General features: G+C 37.1%; 2 protein-coding genes and 1 pseudogene across 3 annotated transcripts; 1 reads left to right on the forward strand and 2 right to left on the reverse strand.

Moving 5' to 3' along the window:
- Window positions 1-423: 423 nt before the first annotated feature.
- On the reverse strand, window positions 424-4386 carry LOC121780285 (beta-taxilin-like). Of its 2 annotated transcripts, none has more exons than XM_042177831.1 (12): window positions 4271-4386; window positions 3897-4163; window positions 3314-3390; window positions 3001-3106; window positions 2688-2755; window positions 2329-2406; window positions 1917-1981; window positions 1519-1585; window positions 1233-1415; window positions 1038-1094; window positions 840-935; window positions 424-743 (listed from the first exon to the last, which is right to left on the reverse strand). In XM_042177831.1, the coding sequence occupies exons 2-12, from the start codon at window positions 4147-4149 to the stop codon at window positions 612-614; spliced, it is 1182 nt and encodes a 393-aa protein (XP_042033765.1). In that variant the 5' UTR covers window positions 4150-4163; window positions 4271-4386; the 3' UTR covers window positions 424-611. The 2 variants fall into 2 exon arrangements, with proteins under 2 accessions (XP_042033765.1, XP_042033766.1); XM_042177832.1 differs by having other exon boundaries at window positions 3897-4157; window positions 4271-4384.
- Window positions 4387-4763: 377 nt separating this feature from the next.
- LOC121778387 (pentatricopeptide repeat-containing protein At5g55840-like) lies at window positions 4764-8557 on the reverse strand. Its single transcript, XM_042175734.1, has 2 exons — window positions 8410-8557; window positions 4764-8323 (listed from the first exon to the last, which is right to left on the reverse strand). Exons 1-2 carry the CDS (start codon window positions 8555-8557, stop codon window positions 5091-5093), a joined length of 3381 nt encoding a protein of 1126 aa, XP_042031668.1. The 3' UTR covers window positions 4764-5090.
- An 11417-nt stretch (window positions 8558-19974) lies between these two features.
- LOC121779199 lies at window positions 19975-21984 on the forward strand (annotated as a pseudogene).
- Window positions 21985-22035: the final 51 nt, after the last annotated feature.

Below are 22035 nucleotides of genomic sequence, written 5' to 3' on the forward strand. Positions count from 1 at the left end.
TAATATGAATAATTGATTTGATATATTTTTATGGAAATTATAGATCTGACCTTATCGAGCTACCAAATGAAAATTCAATTAAACCCATGAATTAATCATGTAATAAAGGGTCGTGTGTCATTGGTTCATAATTTTCACAATAAGAAGGTTCTTATTTGAACCATTTTCAACACATACTTCTATTATTGAATAGGTTATTTTTCCCAACTTAGTTTCTTTTTGGTTAGTTCTCTCAAAATTAAGGATTTTAGCTATAATTTTCCCAATTAAAAGAAAACCAGCCTCTTGTGGTTGTTCAGATGTCGAAAGTGGACTAAAAAACATTTGCCAAGACCAAGTTATTGAGTTAAAATCATACTAACAAATCAAGTCCTTCACAGAGCATAAGTATGTGAAGTGCAGGCACAATTTTGAAGGAAGCAGTTAATATGAAAAGACTTTTCAATAGCTGTTGCAACATGACAATATACAAGGGAAGTCTGAAACACCAAAAGTTCACTCAACTCAGCCAACAAAATTTGTTAGGACAACCTTAATTTGGCAAAGTTTAACAACATCAGCCCTTTGGAATACATGTCTAGTTTATAGCACTCCACTCCAAACAGCTGAGTTCATACAACAGTATCTGAACTATTGCTTGCAACTGAACTCGTCTTCCTCTCTGCTTGGAGGGATCGACACAGCGATTCCAGTTTGTCCTTCTGATTTCTCGTTTTCTCCAGTTGTTTCTTCAGGAGCTCGCGCTGCTCAGGAGGGGTAAACAGACATTGCATAGTTAGTTCATGTCATACAGAATGAAGATCAAAAGGTGTTTTTTGACAGCAAATTGTGGTTCATACCTCGTTGGCCAGTTCGATTAGGGTGATATCTGATTTCTCGCTTTTGCTCTTCATGAAGGTGTTTTCCTTTTTGAGGTCCTTTATTGATTTCGCCATCTAGTTTTACCAACCCAGTGTTCACATTTATATTAGGAAAAGGAACGGATATGGATCAAATAGAGGAAAATCTTTAAAAAGTAATGCCATGACACTCTCTACCTTCTCAATTTCTTGCTTAAATGTTTCAAAAACCTCGTTACTCTTCAATAATGCTTCCTGGTAAACATGGATTACAAAGTGGGAAGAAAGAAACCAAGTTATAGAGAAAGAAACACAATGAACTAGCCAAATTCGCAATTCATGATAGTGTTAAGATATTGAAATGTGACGTTCGAGAGACTATAATGGGCCGACCTGGAACTGTTGGAACTTTTCGCCATCGGCTGTTAACTGCAACCTCAAATTCTTTTCGGTTCCTAAGAGTTGCGCCACTTGTTCTGCGTAAAGTTTCATTTGAGCATGCTCCTGCTTTAATTTCTCGTCGTGTTGCTGAAGTTTCAGATCAGAAAGCTGAAGTTCGAGTGCTTTCTGTTTTAGCTGCAAAGCCAGATGAAAGGTTCCAATTTCAGCTCAATGGGAGAAAAGTAATACTCCATTAGTTTGTATAAGCATAATTCCTTATACTTGGATATGGACATACCTGCTGTGCATGCTGCTGCTCGGAAAGAGTATATTGCTCGACAAGTTGTTTTAACTTGATCTTCAACCTGAAGTTAGAGAATATTGTGCATGAAAGGAACTGGTACGAATAAAGCAAGACGTTAAATGCAACATTTTTTGCAAATTCTGAGAAGCTATCGGATTCAACTAGAACAGAGAGAGTTGGTCCAAGGACTAATCAATTAATTGGCGCCATCAAAGATATATAGGGTTTGTATGCACGATCTTCTATAATCAACTAGAAATGTAAACTTCATGCTCATCATTTCATCCCACAGAATCTTGAAACAATGCCCCCAATGTTTTATACTCAAACAGACAATAATGAAAAAAGTTCAAAAATGTCAAGAGAAACTAAAGCCCTTGATTTGGTCTTACATTTCGTTCTCTTTTAGCTGAGCTATGCATTCATCTTTCTGTTCCTCCAGCTTACAGCTTACTTCCTACAACAAAGAAGCAAAACATAAACATAAATATAGAAAAAGGAATCACAGTTAGCATTTTTTGAGCTAGAACTCTTTATATTTATGGAGCAACGACCTTCCAGATGTTATGCACTCAAGAATACATTTATGCAATAAGAGCTACCTAATTTCAACAAACAATTCAGAGGAGCAAGTTGTAAGGAAAAGTTTCTAAGAATTACTAAGAAAAATCTTGCTAGCTGTCATTTGCTGTTTCAGGTTTGACAACCAAGAATCTTTTAAACATGCAAGAAAGTGATGAGCATAGAACAGTAAACACGGCAGTAGACAGGACCATATACAATATATCAAACAAATATAAGAACCTTAATTGCATCTTGGAACTTATTTGACAGATCTAATCTCAAATTCTGTCCATCTTTTGACACTCGTTTGCACTCGTCCTGAAACAAGCAAACAGCAAGTGATTAGAAAGGCGAACTAATATCAATATTTCAGAAAGAGATCAGGAAGATATGAATTTGCAGTCAAGGGTATCATCATTCCCGACATTTTCCCGCAAGAAAGTTCTATACTGGCCATTAACATGAGGCCTAAGAAACAAGAGGTCTAAGAAAATTTTCTGACTACATGTGACTATTGATCATATGGATCTAAACTTCGGTCTGAAAAAAACAGAAAAGGAGATGGTTGAGTAGATGATCTGAGAAAGCCAAGAAAATACCATTAACATTTTATTTTGACGTTGCAGCTCCCGACACAATGACTCAAGTTTATCTCTGACAGCAACAGCTGCAGATAAGAAAAAGACATACAAATTAGTAGAAAAAAGAACTGTGATGCACGACTTATCCCCAATTAAAGCAAATATATGAGGTTATTAGATAGTAGACGGAGATGGAGATGTTAACATAAAAACTACAGAGTTACAAGGTTGAATTGTAAATAAAACATTTGGGATACAAAAACATTGTCTACAGAGCGATATGAACTAAACTTATAAAACATATTAGAAGGTATAAACCACAGCAACCAACCAGAATCTCTTTCAGTAAGGACTTGTTGAAACTTCAAAGTAAACTCCAAATATTCCTTCTCTGATTTGAAGGTACGTTTGATTTTGCGCTTGACTTCAGGAGCTTCCTGGTGGAATGTATCAGAGAAAATCAGAAAATTACGAGGAAATGGATTTGATGCAATTTTCAAGTGACCTTTAAACTATTGTTCACTTTCTCTCAAAGGGCCCCTGAAGGACGATAAGATAGGAGTACCAATAACCAAATTACTTAAAGTTCTACAATAATTACATTGAAGGGCACAATTTATTCAAGATGAATCCATTATGGATACCTTTTTGTTGTTTTCAGTAGTTCCAGTCCCAGCAATCTCCACTGAGGTAACTGTGTGCGTCTGAGCATCTTCAACAGCTGCAAAAACAGTGAGTAGCTTAGATTTAGCAAAGTAGTGAAGAAAGCAAAAGAAAATCTAGAGTAGTAAATAGTCAAAAACCATCTACAATAGAAACAAAACCAGCTATACGAGAATATTTTATTGTATTAAGTTGAAAACATAATCAATAACGCATAAATCTGTTCCTGCACCAATGTAATAAGGAAACACGTTAGGAAATGCATTTAAGCTATAATGACATTTTTTTTGAAGACCATATCATATGCCAGAAGCAAGTATATCAAACTGTTGATCAATGAAACCCTCTCTTTCATGGTGTAAACAGCACCACTGAACATCAAGAATTATCCCTTTCCATTTACAGCATCAAGAATCCATTAACATACAGCACATATAATATACAAACAGCATAAAAAACAATAACCTCCCAAATATGGACGAAGAATTCTACTTAAATCACAAACCAAACAAAGAAAGCTAGCATCTTTTTACAACACACCAAACTGAAAAACAAGAACATTACATTTGTCCTTGGCATTCACATCGCCTTGAGCTGCAGCCGCTGATTGAGTTTGATCCGCCACGTGCTCGACCAATTTACCCAATGACGAACCGCCATCCTCTATCACAACTTCGGGGCGCGAGCCGGGCTCCAGCAGCTTCTCCTCCTTGTAATCCACCTCTTCTTCCGCCGTAGAGGATTCGACAAACCCATCAGGCAGCGAGTCGGCTTCTGGGAGCTGATTCGCCTCCGGGTTCGGGTTAGGGTCTCCCATTTTTGCACCTACAACTTCGAGAAACACGAAAGATTTGATTTTTTTTTTGCTTACATTTGTTTAATTAAGGTTTTAAAACACATGGAGACGAGGTTGAAAGATAGATGATAGAGAGGCTTACAGATACGAGGTCTCAGCTTTGCAAAATGACTCGAATGGAGAGAGCTATATTAATGTGGAGAGGGAGAGGGAGAGGGAGAGGGAGAGGGAGTGCTGCAAAAAAACAATGAATTTCTAAGTACAAGCAATGATGCCAAGTGTATATTTGGAAAGTAATTAAATTGTATTTTTGTATTTTGGTGAAAGAGTGATTAAATTGTAAACATTGTTCCAATAAAATTAAATACATTAGAAATTAGTATTGAATATTTATAAATGATCTAAACTAATTATATAGTACTGTACTAGTATTTTTCATCAACCTAAACTTAAAATTACCAAAATATATAACTCCAATGAGTGACAAAATTTAAATAATTCAAGAATGAAGCAATACAAAACTAGACATGATTCTCGAAACAGTAGAAACATATTTAGAAATGATTATTATTATTATTATCATTAAACATCAAATTATTCATAGGATAATTTAAAAATACTAGTCCATATACATGTATCATTAATAAAGAGGTTGAATATATATATATACAGCTTCTACATCTGCATAAATACACATCTTCAAGAACTAAAGCCAATTTGAGTTAAATCAATGAACACGTTATGCAAAACAAGTTAAATTTTCTTCAATTCTTGGATCTGAGCAGCACTCATTCTTCCCTCGTTGATCTGCACTGCAGATGTGTGTTCTCAAACATCAGCCGTACCCAAGGCTGCTCGAGCTACTGAAGCAGAATTCGGGATTCAACACGATCGCGCCCTGTGTTGCCTTGCCAGCCTGAGGAGCCGCGCAGGTTTCTGCAAAATAGGACCTACTGGTGGCCTCAAGGTTTGCCTTTCACGAGGTTTATATTCGCCACAGCATCAGCCAATCTCCGACCCCAAGGTTCACCAGTCGAACTCTGGCTAACGAACCCTCCTTCCTCCAAGTCGGCCAGTATCTTCTCGTCTCTCACAGGATCGTTCTCAGCAGAAACGGCCTCAATGAGAATGGAGAACGTGGTGGCATCAGGGGCAACACTCCTGCGTTTCATCTCCTCATAAAGCATGAAGACACGAGCAAATTCACCACTCCGGCAGAAGCCAGAGAGAAGAACGTTGTAAGTCACAACATCCGGTCTAGCTCCATGACGTTCCATCAGAAGCTTCAACTCCATTGCCTCGGACATTTTAGATTCTTTACACAATGCATGGATGGCTGTAGTGAAAGTTGGAATGGTCGGAACGAGCTTGCTCATCACCATGCTTTTCAGCATGGCCATCCCATCCGTTGTCTTCCCACTCTGCAAGAGTCCCCTAACCAACGCACTCTCAGCCACCTGGCGGGAGCTAATGCCAAGAGCCTCCATCTCGTCTTTAAGCTTAAGAGCACCACGTATATCTCCACACCTACACATTTTTGTTATCAATCTGCAGTACTGTCTGATTGTCGGGATATAACCATTCTCCACCATCCCATGAAGTAAAGCATGGGATTCGCGGCATCTTGATATTCTTTTAAGACCATTGAAGATAGAAGAGAAGGTAACTTCACTAGGGGAAACTCCAACAAATTTCATAAAATTCAGCAAATCAAAGGCTTTTGACACGTCGCCTCTCTGACTATACGCTGTTATAAGCATATCAAATGTCAAGTGATCTGCACGAGTCCCCTTCTCGATCATCATTTTCAGAAACTTAGCTCCAACATCCAGCATCCCGGATTTGCACAGCCCCAGAATAACAGAATGACAAGTAAATTTATCAGGAACGTAGCCATTACTCAAGATGGCTCCATACAACGCGAAGAAACCAGAAATATTTTTTCGTGTTGATTCCCCATGCAAGAGAATGTTATACGTAGTCAAACTAGGGGTTAAACCCCGGCTCTCTATCATTGACAGGACATAGCCCATCTTATCGACCTCTCCTGTCCTTGAACATGCATCAATAACTGCATTAAGAGTAACTATATCAGGATTCAGACCTTGCTTTACCAAATCATCAAAATAGTAAATGCCAGCTCGTCCTTGGCCGATCTTGACGAGTCCACCAATTATACTGGAATACATAAATTGGTTTGGAGAAAGAGTTCCTCTCTGCACTCCCCTTTCCAACAGAATAATTGCTGTGAAGATGTTCCCTGCCTTACATAAACCGGCAATCAGACAACCGTATGTATAACTATCAGGAAACATGTTGTTTTCAACCATCTCATCTATAAGACTGAGAGCCAATGCAAAATAGCCCTGAGCAAATAACTCAGCCACCATGGTATTGTAGGTGACTATGTCTGTAGCATGAGGAATTTTCCGAAGCTTACTAAAGAAGTCAAGCGCTTCCTGAAGATCTGCTCCTTTGCACAGTCCCTTCAGTAAACTTCCATATGTCAAGGCGCTAGGCTGGTAGCCAAATTCAACCATTTTATCTAACAATTTGAATGCTCTCAAGATGTCTCCTTTACTTACACAACCACCAATAATTGCATCGAAGGTAGCAGAATTGGCAAGACCAATTCTATGGATGTGATGCATGAAATCCTCCGCCTCCGCCACATTTCCACTTCGACAAAGAGTGGATATCAATAAGTTACATATGAAAGCATCTGGAAAATGACCACTACGAAGCATTATGGTATAAAATCTGATTGCTTCATCGATATTTCCCAGTCTGCATGAATTACAAATCAATGTAGAATATACAATTGTGTTCATTCTGATTCCAGATCTAACTATTTTACAGATTATTTCCTTTGCATGATTTATCCTCCCAGCTTTAGAAAATCCATTAACAAGAACTGAATATGTCACAATATCAGGATGCATATTATTCTTAGACATTCCATCAAGAAACCCCACAGCTTCAGCTAGATTGCCACTTCCACATTCTCCATCCATTAGAGTAGTATACATTATAGAGTTGACAGTAACTCCATCGAGCTTAAACTTCGCAAGTAGATTTCTCGCAGAATCCAACTTTCCATGCTTGCAGAGTCCATCCAAAAGAGACCCGTAAGTAACCTGATTCGGCCTCAATCCCTTTGCTTGCATTTCATCAAGAAGTCCATAAGCTTCGACAAAATTGCCTCTACGACAATGCCCATCAATTAGTGCATTATAAGTGATACAATTCGGTGAAACATCAACCTTACACATCTCATGATAAATTTTCCCAGCAACTCCCATTTTCCCCTCATTAACAAATCCATTTATGAGAGTATCATACGTGACTTCATTAGGGATCACCATCCTCATCCGCATCTTCTTCAAGAGTAGATACCCTTTAGCACTTGTGTTATTCTTACACAAATCATCTATAAGCACATTATATGTACAAACATCAGCCTCAATTCCCCGTAAACTCATGTGATCCAACAGCTGCATAGCTTCCTTATACCTCCCCTTCTTACAGTGCCAATTCAGCACCGTATTATAACTCACCACAGTCGGGGCATAACCACTCTCCTCCATCTTCCCAAGTAAATAACTCGCCTTCTTCAATTTCCCCTCCCCACAAAGCACATTCAGCACTATGTTAAACGTAACAACATTCGGACACACACCATACTCAATAACCTCCCCAAAAAACTGCCACACAGGCTCAGCACGCCGAGCCTTGGCCATTGCTGCAAGAATCATATTACAACTATACATCGACGGCCTAAACCCCCTCGAACACATCAAACGAAAAGCCTCTAAAGCATCATCAATTGCCCCCATTCTCACATAAACCCTTATCAACAGGTCAAAAACAGCAGGGTTTGAATTACAGAGAGGATAAGTATCCATCAACGCATAAAAAACGGATCTTGGACCCGAACCCGTGTCCGACAAATACTTCAAAATCGACTTAACACAATCATACATTCTTGCTCTAACGAGAATGTGGGTGGTGATACAATACAAGTGAGTTATGTGGGCGAGCTCCAAACCGGGCTGCTTCACAACCCATTTCAAGAATTTGAGAGCTAACCTTCCGTGAACTCGCCTAAGCGATGCTGTTTTGTATCTCATGCAATTCAGCGACTCCCATCTATCGATTGTGAGAACTGCATATACACTTCTTGCAGCTTCTTTACCTGTTCAAGAACCCCAACCAAATTGTAAAATAATGAACTTTTCTATGAAGATGCACAGGAAGCACGAGTTTTTACAAGGGAGATACCGTGAGAAGAGGCGCTGAATTTGCAGGTGTTTCTGAGAAATTGAGGGATATCTTTGGGGTCATCAAACGGCGGTGGAGCTCTGGTTTTTGGAGTTTTGAGAGAAAGATTACATTTTGGCGCCATCCTTGAACTGAAGCGCGACGCCATAGCTTTACTTACAGAGTGGTGACATTTTAGGAGTATATTGAAATTGAAATTCAAATTGAAATTGAAATTAGGGAAATTTTGTTAAACTCTATTGTCAGAGCATGTCCAGGAGAGAAGGTATATAGAAATGTATATTACGTATTTATCTTAAAATATACTCTTTTAAAATGGGGAAGGTATATAGAAATGTATATTATGTACTTGAAATAAATCCTTTTAAAAAGTAACACATTCCAAGGGAAAAAGATACTTAATATAGAAAGGTAAATTATTTTTTAAAAATAAAAAAATAGTATAAAACGCATTAAAAACATAAAGTGTAATATCTTCTCAGATACTTTTCCCATTGAAGAATAATTTTTTCATGAAAAGAAGGTAAATATGGTAGTTATAAGATTTTACCAGATACCTCTTTAAAATGTAAAAAAGTATAATACCTTCTCAAATACTTCTCCCCGGAGAATAATTTTTCATGAAAAAAAAGATAAATATGGTAATTATATCAATTTACCTCCCCTTGGAGATGCTCTTACGTTCAATAGATCATATATACGCCTTCATACCCTATCAATTTATACTACTTTCTTTTGATAAATTGTTGGAAAATCACAAAATTTTGGTTAAGCTTTTTTCTTGATTATTAAAATTTTAATTTATTTACACTTATTAAGATTGCAAAATTGACGAAATTGCATTTGATATGGTCGCCATGTAATGAAATATCTAGAATTAAACATATTATTTGTGTGTCACCGATTTTTCTATAGTAGGGTAATTAGGAACAAATTTAAACTTCATATTCTTTCTTGCTAATTTTTAAAATTTCAAAATGAGTAGAATATCACGATACTTCATTATTTTTCTAACGATTTACCGTTTATTCTATGCATTTTCATAGTAAAATTTTTCTTGTGTTTATGAAATTCAATTAAAATCATACTCCAATGAAGTCATAAGAGTAATATTAGTCTCATAAATTTGTAAAATTTTTTATTTAGTTTATGTGTTATATGATCCATCCTCTAAAATTACTTTTGTTAACCATGTCAATCTAAGATTTTTTTCCCCAGAATTTTTGTCTTAAAAGAATTCTTCAACTTATATACACAAAAAAAATTGTTTATACAAAAGTCCAACTCTTTATTTGAAAAATAAAATAAAAAATTAAAGCCCCCACCGCTCCAATCCGCCGCCGGCCGCCACCGGAATGCAACCGAGCGACCTAGCCAAGACGCTGGACAACCGCGACCTCCCCCTCAAACTCGACTGCACCACCCCCCAACGGCTCTTCGGCGGCGGCGACGCCAGCTTCTCCTCCGCCATCTTCCACTGCCTCTGCTTGATGGCGCTGAGCTCCATCTCCGGCTTGAACTTCACCGGTCCGAACATAAACATCCTCCTCCTCGACTTCGCCGACATCGACGTCAGCGCGCTTATGTTCACCCTCTGCGCGTGGTACCCCGTGTCTCCGCCGCCGCTGAACCGGCTTGACGCCGATAGCCGTCGGACCTGGTCGTCGGGGCGGTCGGGTTTGCGGAGGGATTGGGATTTTACGGCGGCGCCGGCGTGGATGATCTTTCCGCAGAAGATGATGTCATCGAAGTGGGAGGGGGCGGCGGCGGAGAATTCGAAGAGGTGGTCGGGTGAGGAGGGTGGTGGTGGTGGTGGTGGGGTGGCGGAGGAGAGTGGGAGATCGCAAAAGGAGAGGCGGTGGGGTTCTTCTTGTTGGAGGAATGGTGTGGTTTGGTTCATGATGGAGGTGTTTTTAGATTGTGAATGTGTTTATCTTGACAATGGGGTTTAATGTGGGGATGATTGTCAAATGATGGAACAAGTTTGAGTATATATATAGATTTCCTATTGCTCTTCTAGAGGAGATTGACATCCAATGTATTTATGTAATAGCGGTATTTTTACTTAGTTGTCACATATTTCTCGTACTGAATTCTAGATATCTTGAATAGATTTATCAATTGTGTTACTTTTTGTTTATTGTCACTTGTTTTCGTGCTTCTTACAAGATATTTCGAATAGACTTATTGAGTGGGTCGGAGATCGGGTGTTACCTTTTATTTTGTTGTCATATGTATTCTCATGCTGATTTGATTTGTAGATACCTTTAATTTAAAATAGTGAGACGGTCGCAAATGATGAGACAGAAGTATTTTTTAGTTTTGAAGTTGTTCAATGTGTTAAACCAATAATTGATCCGAATAATGACTATAGTGACACACAATGTAGTTACCTTTTGTTTGTTGTCCCATGTTTTTCGTGCTGATTTCTAGATATGTCAAATGATGAGATAACTATATTAAAAATTTAGTCCAGAGCCTTTGTCCTAGCTGCAAGGAACTTAGACATTAATGTATGAGGTGTCGAGTTCGAGCCCTCTTGACATCAGTTATAATTTCAATAGTATAGGAGTTTATTTGTAATTTCCTCCTTCATATAGTAGTTAATTTTTTTTAAAAAAAAACTATACTAAAAATTTATTAATATGGGTTGTTCACATGAAACCATAAATTAATTTTTCATGTAGATTTTAAGAAAATTAGTGTTGTTTGTATTATGAGTAGTATTAATTGTGATGGTAAAGATATGACAATAAAAGAAATGTTCATATTTTTATGAGATGGGAGAACTACATATTATACTTTTGTATATATTGTACTTCCTCCGTCCACCATTTAAAAAGTCATTTTGACTCGGCATGAGTTTTAAAAAATTGTTTGATTTTGTGAAGAAAAGTAAAGGGAGAAAGTGAGTGGAATGTGTTCCATTTAAAGTATTAGTTTTATAGTATTAGATTGTGAGTGTAAAATGTTGGTGGGATGTGAGATCCGCCTACTAAAAGTGGAATAGAGTAAATGGTTATATAAATCATGGACAAACCAAAATGACAAAATGATTCTTTAAATCGTGGAAGGATGGAGTGGTTTTATAGAAAAAAAATAGAACTCAGAACATGTAGGTGGCACGTAATCTCATAATCCAAAGCAATAGTCTCAATATGAGTAAAACAAATTATAGTCCCATTTTTCTTATTTATTTGTTCTAAAATTTTAGTTATTTTTTTTATGAGAAATGATATGCTACATATTTTATGTGAACACCATTCTCGTTTGACGCACGTTTAGAGTTGTTCGTTTCGATTTATATATTTAGTTTGATTCTAATACATTAAAAAATATTATTGAAATTATTAATTTTACAAAATTTATAAAAGTCAAAGCTCGATTTGCTCGTTTTCTCTATAATTTCAAATAAATTAATAAAATAACAAATCAAGCTTTGTTTTTTTATTAATTTTGTAAAATAAAAAAATTTTAATAACACTTTTTAATGTATTAGAATCAAATTAAATATATAAATCAAAATAAACAATACTAAACGTGTGTCAAACGAGAGTGGTCCTCACATTAGAAGCTCACCTAAGGTATGGAGCATATCATTCCTCTTTTCTTTATTAAGTGAAAATTTGTTTAATATTACCCTTATGTCAATATGCTATATTGGCGATATTTGAGGCTAGATAGTCGCATGTGATGAAAAATAGAGTTGTCAAAATATTAGTAGAAGAAATCGAGATGACATGTGAATGTGTTAGATAAATATTGGAAGGTAGTAGGAAAGAAAGAGGTAATAACGCGCATTTATTATTTAATTAATTACGTCTTTCTAGATGAACCATATCATAAATATTTACGTATATTTTTCAGTCTAGAAGGAATGGATGCGGATCTCGTCTTAGACCATCTCCAATCATACATCAAAACTCATTTTTTATGTAGACAATTTCTCCAATCATACACCATATCCAAACCTATTTTTGGATTTTTCAATGGATTAACACCATATTTGGTGTTGTTGCAAATTTTTTGTGAGACAAATACCCAAAAATGGTGCAAATTTTAAATATGGTGTAAATGGTTGAAGTAAAACTACTTTTTAATGTGACATATACTCAAAAATGGGTTTGAGTTTGGCGTAAATGGTTGGAGATGACCTAATACTACTATATACTATTTCTATCTGTGTTACACCTACTATTTCTATCTGTGTTACACCGTTACTAATTTAATTTTATTAATTATGGAGTATTACTTATTTAACGGATCATTTTCAATTTCAAACCTTAACTTTTCCATTAATTCTCATGGTAAATTAATGTCCGTTGTTCTTTCCTTCAACTTTGATTAGCCTTTCCCATTCTCTAATTTCTAATTTTCATCATCATACATACAATAAATACATCATTAACATATTCAATTCCAAAATTTGTAAGTTGAATTTTGTGAACGTATCAAAAATTAAAAGAATCATACGACGTGAAAAATAAGCATTTAGTTTGGAAAAGACCTAAAGAAACAAATATAAAATCTAATGTTTTAAAAAAGATTCAACATTTTAATGTTTTTTTTCTTTTTCTGCAGGTGTGGGTGGAGATATACTAAGAATAAGAAGATATTAAGCGTGTCATGTTTGAGCTGTATTGAATTCAATTAGATAATTGAATGTTTAAGTCAATGAGTAGCAATTATTTGGAGGGTAACTACATCAAACAGACGTTTACCAAATAACCAACTCAAAAAATAGAGATATTTTCTACAATAATCAATGTGGCATAGAAATTGATAAAGATTTAAGATTTTGTTTTCTGAAATTTGGCTTTGCAATCCCTTCTATTGTGATGTGTTGGAAAAGAAGAGAGAGATTTATTGCAAGCAGGTGTAACAGTTCCTTTGTGTTTACTTGATATTCATCTCTAAATGTAAATTTATTTATTTATTTTCGATTTTTGTTTCATTTGATTACTTAGATGAGAATAGGGAGTATAAATTATCTGAGTAATTAATATTGCATTTTTGGTAAACAAAAAAGGAAAGGGAAAAAATAAGTGAAAATAATCATATTCAACTCTCAGTCCAAATTACAAACCCTCAGATCAGTTAAAGTAAATATTTAGTTTTAAAAAATTATTCAATTCTTATGCTCAATTTTCTTATATTTGGATTATTCAAATACCAAATTTAGTGTAATAGTCAAATTTGTGATAGTTAAAAAACCATATTGTGACATGTCTTCCCATATGGCATGCTCTTCTAGAAAACCAACCAATAATCAAACTTCTCCTATAAATTAAAGAACCATTTTTAACTTTTATTTGGTGATCTAGAAGAAAGCCAAATCCATCAACCAATTTCTTGATTATTTTAGTCAAAAACAAACACCAATCCTTTTCATGTGCCACAATCTCTGTCTCCCAAAAAATCCCTTTTGCATATATAAACTCCACAAACCTTTCCAAATCCTAAGTCACAACATAGATTTCACCAAAACAAGAAAAAAAAATACACAACTCAAAATGTTGCCTCAAGAATCATTCTTGGAGCACAAAGAAATGCATGACACAACAGATGAATTATATGAGACACTTTCTTTGTGTGATCTCCCATTGTATGGTGATCAGAGTGTTGAAGAGTGGGAGAAGGATCTCTCTGCTGATTCACAAGGCTCAACCTCCATGTCCTCCGATGACCACGACAACTACTTTGAGTTCTTCAGCCACGAGCTAACTCACCCCACCCCGTGTTTCCCACCGGAGAACATCATCTTCTGCGATAAGATCATCGCTTATAAACAACAACCGAATGCATCGGACGCCCTCCCAACCAAAGAAGTTGACATCAAACAACCAACGGGCGTCAAGAAAAAGCGCGGCTGGAGCTTGTTTGGGTGGAGGCTTGGCTCCAAGAAAAAGCACAACAGCAGCAAGCAGGGAAAAGGTTTTGATTTCCCACTGCATAAGATGCCTATATTGACATCTTCACAGTCTGCAAAAGCAAGATGGTTCTTGTTCTTGTCTGGGATTTCAAGATTTTCGAGTAAAATGGAGCTGAAGGATACCAAGAACAGGCAGAGCCGCCGTCATAGCCCCAGCCCACAACCATCTCCGACGTGGAGGTTTCAAAACCATGATGAGAAGGTGGCTGGAGACACGGGCAGAGGCTCATCGGGGCTGTGGGCGATGGTAAGAGTACTGAGTTGCGAGGGAAGCAACGATCCCAACTCCCTAGTTGTCGGGTCGATAAGCTGCAATCAGATAGAGGGGATATGAGCCCTTCATCGAAAGCATTTGCATATTTTTCTCCAGTTTTAGTTTCATTGTTTGCAGAGGTTAATCAGATTAGACAATTGTTAGTGAAACAAATTATTAGTGTAAAGCAAATTACCTGGTTTTGTTGATTAGTTACGCCAATATCTTTATCAATATCTCAGTGTCTCACAATCAGGTTTATTGAGCACATAAAATATAGCAGCCATCAACTATAAAATCTCATTTCATTGATAAATTATGTTCTCAGCAAAATTTGAGTTATCCATGTTTGAGTATTCAACACTAAAAAATACTGATGCTGCTAAGCAAACTCCTCTCAATTTTATCAAAAAAGGCACTATGATCTTCTGATACATCGGATCGAACTCAACGAACAGAATACAACAATGGGAAAAGAACAAGGCTATATTGGATTTGAATTGAGTACTCTAATTCCAAAATTGGGTGAATTCCTTGGAAAACCATGCTTTGATGGTTATTACTGGGCTTCAGAGGCTCTCTTCCTCCGTTTACTATTCACCGTCCCATTTTCAGCAGGTTGATCTTCTGCATCAACATGAACATCTGCAGCTACTGGTTTTCTTTTGTGCTTTGCAGCATTCGTCTTTGAAGTTTTCAGCTCTGTCAAACTGAAATAGAGTCGTTCCATAGGAAACAAAGTAACATGCTACTCTGTGTCATTGGCTATAGTCAATCATACAGGGCAGCTAGTGTATGAGTAACTGTACCTTTTCTTATCAAATTTATGCAACTTCCTTTCACAAGCCTTCTCCAGGACACTTCTGTAATATTGAGTAAATGGAGCGTTCAGACTCGACTTTTCAAGCTGCATATACATGTTTAGCCATGATTCTCGATTAAATTACCTCCCACCACGTATAGAAGTATGAACAATTGGATACAGAGACACAAACCTGAAGAAAAGAAACTGCTGATTGATGATCAAGAATTCTTCTCAGGCGGATTACTGGAATAGTAGCCAGGTCAGGAAACGAAATATGGTAGCTCCACTGAGAAAAGTGAAATGCAAGCTGTTTGAAAGCAGACTGAAAGCATTCGTCTTGAAAGCTTTTTTATTTTAGGTAATGTTTGGGCAGCTGCAAATGACAGTTTCCGATTACAAGGTACCAAGGTCCAAATTTTGCATTAAATCGAGAAGAAAATGACAATAGATTTTCTGCCTGTGATTGAATAAAAAAGATCCTCACCTTCAACACTGTCATAGTATTGAATGCAATTTGAGCTTTTCTTCCCTCCCCGGAAACCTTATATTCCAAAACATCCAACACTAATGAAGCAACTGGTATAAAAGTTCCACTCGAACTTGAGAGAAGATTCAGCCACTCGATGGACTTGAGTCTCAGAGGTAAATACCTTGGACCAGGAAACATGTGAGCTACACCATCAATAAGCTTTACGGTCATAAAGAACAAGGACTGAAGATCATAGTCGCATATATTTGCTGATATGAACCTAACCCACATATCAACACAGTTAACATATTCCCAGCTGCAAATCTTTCTAACTGCTTCATGTTTCAAAAGATTAGGACAACCCATTCCAGTCAGTATCCTTCGTATATTTTTTATTTTATATAATAATAATAATAATACTAAATCAAATCAGTATCAAACCTTTTTCTTTGTTTGTATTGCCAAGCTAAATATCTTGGCACATCGACATAAAGAAGCAACAGCTTTAACGGATGATTTTTGCACATCTAGAGAACACAATTCAACTAAGCAATCCCTTAAGAATTGCATATGTTCTATGTCAGAGATCTCTGTTACTCTAGACCGAGAAAGAAATGATATGGAAGTTTTTGATAGGTCGGTATCAAAGTGATCTGAACCAAACATAGCACTATATTTTACTCTAGACTTGATTGTTTTCCCGGATCCTTGGATCCACTTGTACCAGCCACGTTTTTTCCTTTACTTCCACTGTTTCCAGACTTGCAGTCCCTTTTGAAGTGCCCAAATTTACCGCACTTCCAACACATCAGTTTAGGCTTCTTATCCCCAGCCTTACTGTAGTTTCCTTGAAACTTCCGTTTCCCTTGGAACGATCTTTTCTCTTTCCCAGCCTTGGAGGATTCACCCTCTTCCACCATGTTCACAGAAGAACCAACCATTGTTTTCCCATTACCGACAGAGCCATTTTGCATATCACGTATGGACTGTTCGATTTGGAAGTCACTTCCAAGTTCGATCAGATTCAACTCCTCCTTCTTATATTTCAGATTGTTTTTAAAATCATTCCAGAAGGGTGGCAGTTTATCGATAATGCTAGAAACAGAAATGGATTCATCCATTTTCATATCATACTGGGAAAATTGTCCCAATATCCTCAACAATTCGTTATATTGTTCCACGACAAGCCTCGAATCAACCATTTTATAGTTAATAAAATTACCAACAAGAAATTTCTTGCTAGAGGGATCTTCTGCCATATATTTGGCTTCGAGGGAATCCTACAACTCTTTAGCAGACTCTACGTTTTGATATACATCAAATAGGGAATCAGACATACCATTTAAAATGTGACCACGGCATATGTAGTCGTCGTTCTCCCACTTCATTCGTCTCCTCGTCTGTTCCAGAGTTTCATTATCAACAGCCTCGGGCATGGGAGTACTCAGAACATACACGACCTTCAGACCAGTTAACATGAAATACATCTTCTTCTGCCAACGTCTGAAATCCTGGCCAGCAAACTTATCCAACTTCGCAAAACCTTTCGTTGCTTCCTTCGCCGTTTCCTTGTTCGACATTTACAGAAAAATTGATTTGGTCTTTGTTAGGGAGATATTATCAAACGTGAAAAATTTGGATATCCTGAAAGGCATGAAAACACTTTCAGATCAAATCAATTTGGCGGTTCTACCAATATTTGATCGGATACAATTCAGGTTACGAAGATATTCGTACGTTGATTTTGTAATCCTCTTTGAACCCAGAAATCGATCATAAGAAGAGGCTGAAAACGAAGAGTCGCGTCTCTTCGCTTCACAACTGTTTTTAACAGTTTTTTGCGGGAATAATAAATTGTAAAATAGTCCTTCAACTTTCGAAAATTACGTTTCCGGATGAATTTTTTGTATAGCAACTTTAATGAATTTTCTGTATAGCAGCTTGGTTATCTCTCAAATCTAGTAAGTGGCCTTTACTCAAATTCATGTTTTAAAATGCGTCCACTGCTCTGTTACCAATCAATTGATTTTGTAAGACCACCTAGTAGAAAAGTCAATTGGAAAAAGAAACAAAAGTAAATAGATAATGAATTAATGAGATGGAATCAAGAATCATACATCCTCAGTCTGTCAGCCCCTTTAAAACCGATTCCATGGTGCCTTCATCTGTTAGCCTTCCTCTGCATCCAAGATTCTTATTAATCTTTGCATATGCAATTCAAATCGTGTGAATAACATTGAGGCATGTGGGGATAATCCAGTACGTTTGAGAGTTAAAAGAGTGGATTAACTTAGTCTTCTTGAGTTGCATATGATCTATAGCTATCTGAATTTGTAAGCATGTTATATGTGTCAGTAATCTTATTGCTAATAAGTTTTGTGCTCCATTTTCTTTCCAGTAGTCCAACAAACCGAGCTTCCTTATGAAAGGTCCCCCATAAGGATGAGCAGGAGCATGTGACGCTGCAGAAGTATCTAATAAACGCTACATTCGCAAGAACATTTTTTCCAATAAAATTTCCTACACTAAACCTAAGGCCATTGAGTAACACAGCAGTCTCCAATTACCACATCAAAAATCCTTTAGCAGTCTCCATTTACCTAGCTAAGAGTTAAAACTTCTCAATTTGTCTGAGCGATGTTGAGAGTACATGCTCTGTTTGTCTGTTGTCTTAGGAGACTTAATTTAGTAGTATGCAGAAACGAACCTCTTCTTTGTGGCTATTAAGTAGTTACATTACATGTACTAAGTTGTTCCAATAATCCATGTTACATTAGATATACTCCATGTTACCAAATTGTTCCAATAGCCACTCTTTTTATTTTATTTCATCACATGGATTCAAAATAATGATCAAATTTGAGGATTGCTTTCAACAAAAGAAATTAGCCTATTTATTTCCAATACAATCTAGAAAGTGCAATCTGCAATTTTAGTTAGGCTGCCTAATTAACCGAGAAATTAATGAAAATTGAAAATAATTAGAGTTTCTCATGAAAAAGACTCAACTTTGATTGATTTCTTGTTCTTTCACTCACTGATGACTCTACTTTGATGAATTTCGGATTTCTTTTTCTTTCAAATGATGACTATACTGTGAAACGGTAGAATTTCTCATTAGCATTTGATCGCAGCTGAATTGTAATTAGATAAAAATGGTGAGATCCAGACTTGCGTGGAACTCATCATCACTTGTCTGTTTGCTCGTCTTTCATTTCTTTAACTACCCCTTTCTCCCATGGTTTCTTGAGAGAGAGCATCTCAGATCCCAAAAAAATTTGGGAGTCCCAAAATCGAGAAAAGGGGAGTAGAATTTTTGATACCTTCTCTTCTCTCTCCATCTCCACCTAGAGAGAAGGGTCAGAGAGATATGCAGACACAGACGATTTGTTTGGGAGGGAGCTTCCTTAATCTCAGTGCCACTGACCAAATCAAGAATCTCAAGCATCAACCTTTCTCTTGTACTCCCAATTTGTCTCATTGTCATGTTTCAAAATCTGGATTCCCTTGTCCTCCTCAGCTCTCAATAGGTATGAACATAATTTACCCTTTTATTTCATGTTCCATTTTTGTGTGTTTGATGATGCTATAATTTGAAGAGATTTGAGCCAATCAGTTGTGTATAAGCTTGATGTCTGATGGTGTTGACCTTTTCTTAGTTGAAGCCACATAATTATAAACAGTAGGGAAACTCAGAGTAATTCAATCACAATTAAGGCTAAGATGGAGTGGAACCATGGACAATAAGTGGACTGATGATTCATGGATATTTGAAGATGGCCATCTCTATGTTATTAGTTTATAATCATATGCATAATTGCATATCATGCTTTGAACTCTTTTTGTTGCTAATATGAGGGTATGCCTACCATAGTTGAAGGCTTGACTCGAACTCTCTCTTTGAGTCGTTTTACTCCAAATCTAGTATAATTTGGCTCTTTCTTGCTAGTATTTGTTGTTGGAGGCAAGTAGGTGGTTTGAAGGTATCAACACAACTATTAGGAACTCAATTTTGATATATCATACCGTACTAGTGTTTGCAGAAATTTTCAGGCCATGCACGAGAGGATTGTTTAGAATCATACAAGGATTTCTTTAACTTATAGATGAAGTAAAAGTTAGATGAGTTTTAGTGGAATGATGGAATCCCCATACATTCTGTTTTTCTTAGTTTCTATCTAGAGAATCATGCTTGACGTGCAATTGATGCAGTGGCCAGTCGTTGTTGGCTGCAAGGGGGATTAGGAGATTGATGAGATTGAGAGGGGCAACAAAAGCTAATGCTTCTCATAGTTTTTTTGCTATAGGATTGACTAGAACCCTTAGCTACAAGGCGAGCTTGGAACTGATTAGTACTCAGTGTTACATTGAGCTTATTTATATTTCCATCAGCCTAGGGTTAATTGTGAGAACCCATTACACCCAACTGGTTTCTTTCCATTAGGAATATAAGAGGTCTCCCTATTCCCGTCATTCCAAAGCTCCAACTTCCTCGTTTCGAGGATTCTCCATTTAGGATTATTGAGGACTTCTCTTGTTGTTCAAGGTACACCATATTTAAACTTGGAACGTTCAGTGCAAGTTCTAACACCCTTTCCTAGAGATATAGACAAGTCCATGTCATCATTAACAGGTACATTGTCGTCAAGGCTCGAAACTTTCAAGGCTCGAAACTTTCCTTCACTAAGTGAACTTTAGCAGGACTCATCAGACATAGTTTGGAGTCTAGGTCCAGAGTATAGCATTATCTTTCCTGTACAGGCATGAAACTGATTATCTGCGAATTGATGACGAACGGGTAGGGGCATTATCAGTATTTTGGGATTAGGATTCCTACTATTTGTGCTTCCTGCCTACAATATGAATGTCTCTTGGTTGTTGGGCTAGTTGGGTGAGAAATTGAAAAAAGAGTGTTCTATGTTATCAGATTCGTAGATCTTTATTTTATCAGTACACAAGAAAGACGCCTGGCATTGACTTTGTGTCCATCCTATGATGATGCTAATGGATGTGAACAAATGCTATTCAACCAAATATTTTGTAGATACGATGAGATAATTATTTTGATACTGTGGACTCTGGAGCTAGGAATTCTTAGACTGTTGGGATAAGCTTATTATCCTTCATCATGAATTGTGTTTCTGCATATTCTTATCTTGCTGCTTAATATCATAGGTTCTTGTAGAGCCAGTCAAGTGGCTGAATTATTCCCCAGTCTCTCCCGAGATTGTTGTTCGTGAGGCGAGGATAGAGGACTGCTGGGAAGTAGCCGAGACACACTGCAGCTCTTTCTTCCCTGAATTCTCTTTCCCTCTAGATTTTGTACTGAGAATTGACAGGCTAATCGGGATGCTCTTTGGACTCTCGCTGCCGAAGGGCTGCCAGAGAACTTGCCTAGTTGCTGTGACCGGAACTTCTTCCGAGGAAGTTCCGTTCTTTTTAGGGAGTGACGATCTCAGGATTGGAAGTTTTGATGGAAAACTCAGTCTATGCAAAGGCTATGTAGCTGGGATCTTGACAGTAGATACGGTAGCCGATTTCCTTCCACAAAAGGGCCCCATCAACAAAGAAGGTACGCTCGTTCTCACTTCTCATTATGCCTTGAATTCAAATTCCACCAAATACATCTGAGGCTTGATATATGTGTTTGTTATCACTTCCAGGACAGGAATCGCGTATATATCGAATGTTGCTGTCCGAGAAAGATATCGGAGAAAGGGAATAGCAAAGACATTGGTTGCTAAAGCAGAGGCAAAGGCTAAATCTTGGGGATGCCGTGCCATCGCGTTGCATTCTGACCTTACCAACCCTGGAGCCACAAAGCTCTACTTGAGCAGAGGCTTCAGATGCATTGAGTTGCCGGCTGGAGCAAACTGGCCACAGCCGAGGACGTCACCGGAGATGGAATTCAACTTCATGATGAAGCTCCTCAACTCCACAGACAGCCGAGGTTTAGTTAGGAAGCAGAAAAATACTCGAAAATGATCATTGTAACTGCTGAATAGAATACATCAATTTCAACATGCAGATAATCGAATGTAATTATTTCTGAATGTAATGTTGTTTTGTGACACAATTAGATTGTCATATGATTATGAAAGTATTTGAGTTTTCCATTCACAGCCAAAATCAAACATTATAAAACGGTAAAAAATAAAGATCAAGGC

Source organism: Salvia splendens, chromosome 19 (genome assembly GCF_004379255.2).
Source record: "Salvia splendens isolate huo1 chromosome 19, SspV2, whole genome shotgun sequence".
In the NCBI taxonomy this organism is placed as follows: domain Eukaryota; kingdom Viridiplantae; phylum Streptophyta; class Magnoliopsida; order Lamiales; family Lamiaceae; genus Salvia; species Salvia splendens.

Excerpts from the sequence above, each read along its gene's own strand:
- LOC121780285 (XM_042177831.1), bottom strand. The coding sequence starts at position 4,149 with ATGGGAGACCCTAACCCGAACCCGGAGGCGAATCAGCTCCCAGAAGCC. Across the intron at positions 2,756-3,000 it reads CCTTACTGAAAGAGATTCTG|CTGTTGCTGTCAGAGATAAA; the intron begins GTTGGTTGCTGT and ends TCTTATCTGCAG. Across the intron at positions 1,416-1,518 it reads AGCAGCAGCATGCACAGCAG|CTAAAACAGAAAGCACTCGA; the intron begins GTATGTCCATAT and ends CTGGCTTTGCAG.
- LOC121778387 (XM_042175734.1), bottom strand. The coding sequence starts at position 8,557 with ATGGCGTCGCGCTTCAGTTCAAGGATGGCGCCAAAATGTAATCTTTCT. Across the intron at positions 8,324-8,409 it reads ATTCAGCGCCTCTTCTCACG|GTAAAGAAGCTGCAAGAAGT; the intron begins GTATCTCCCTTG and ends GTTCTTGAACAG.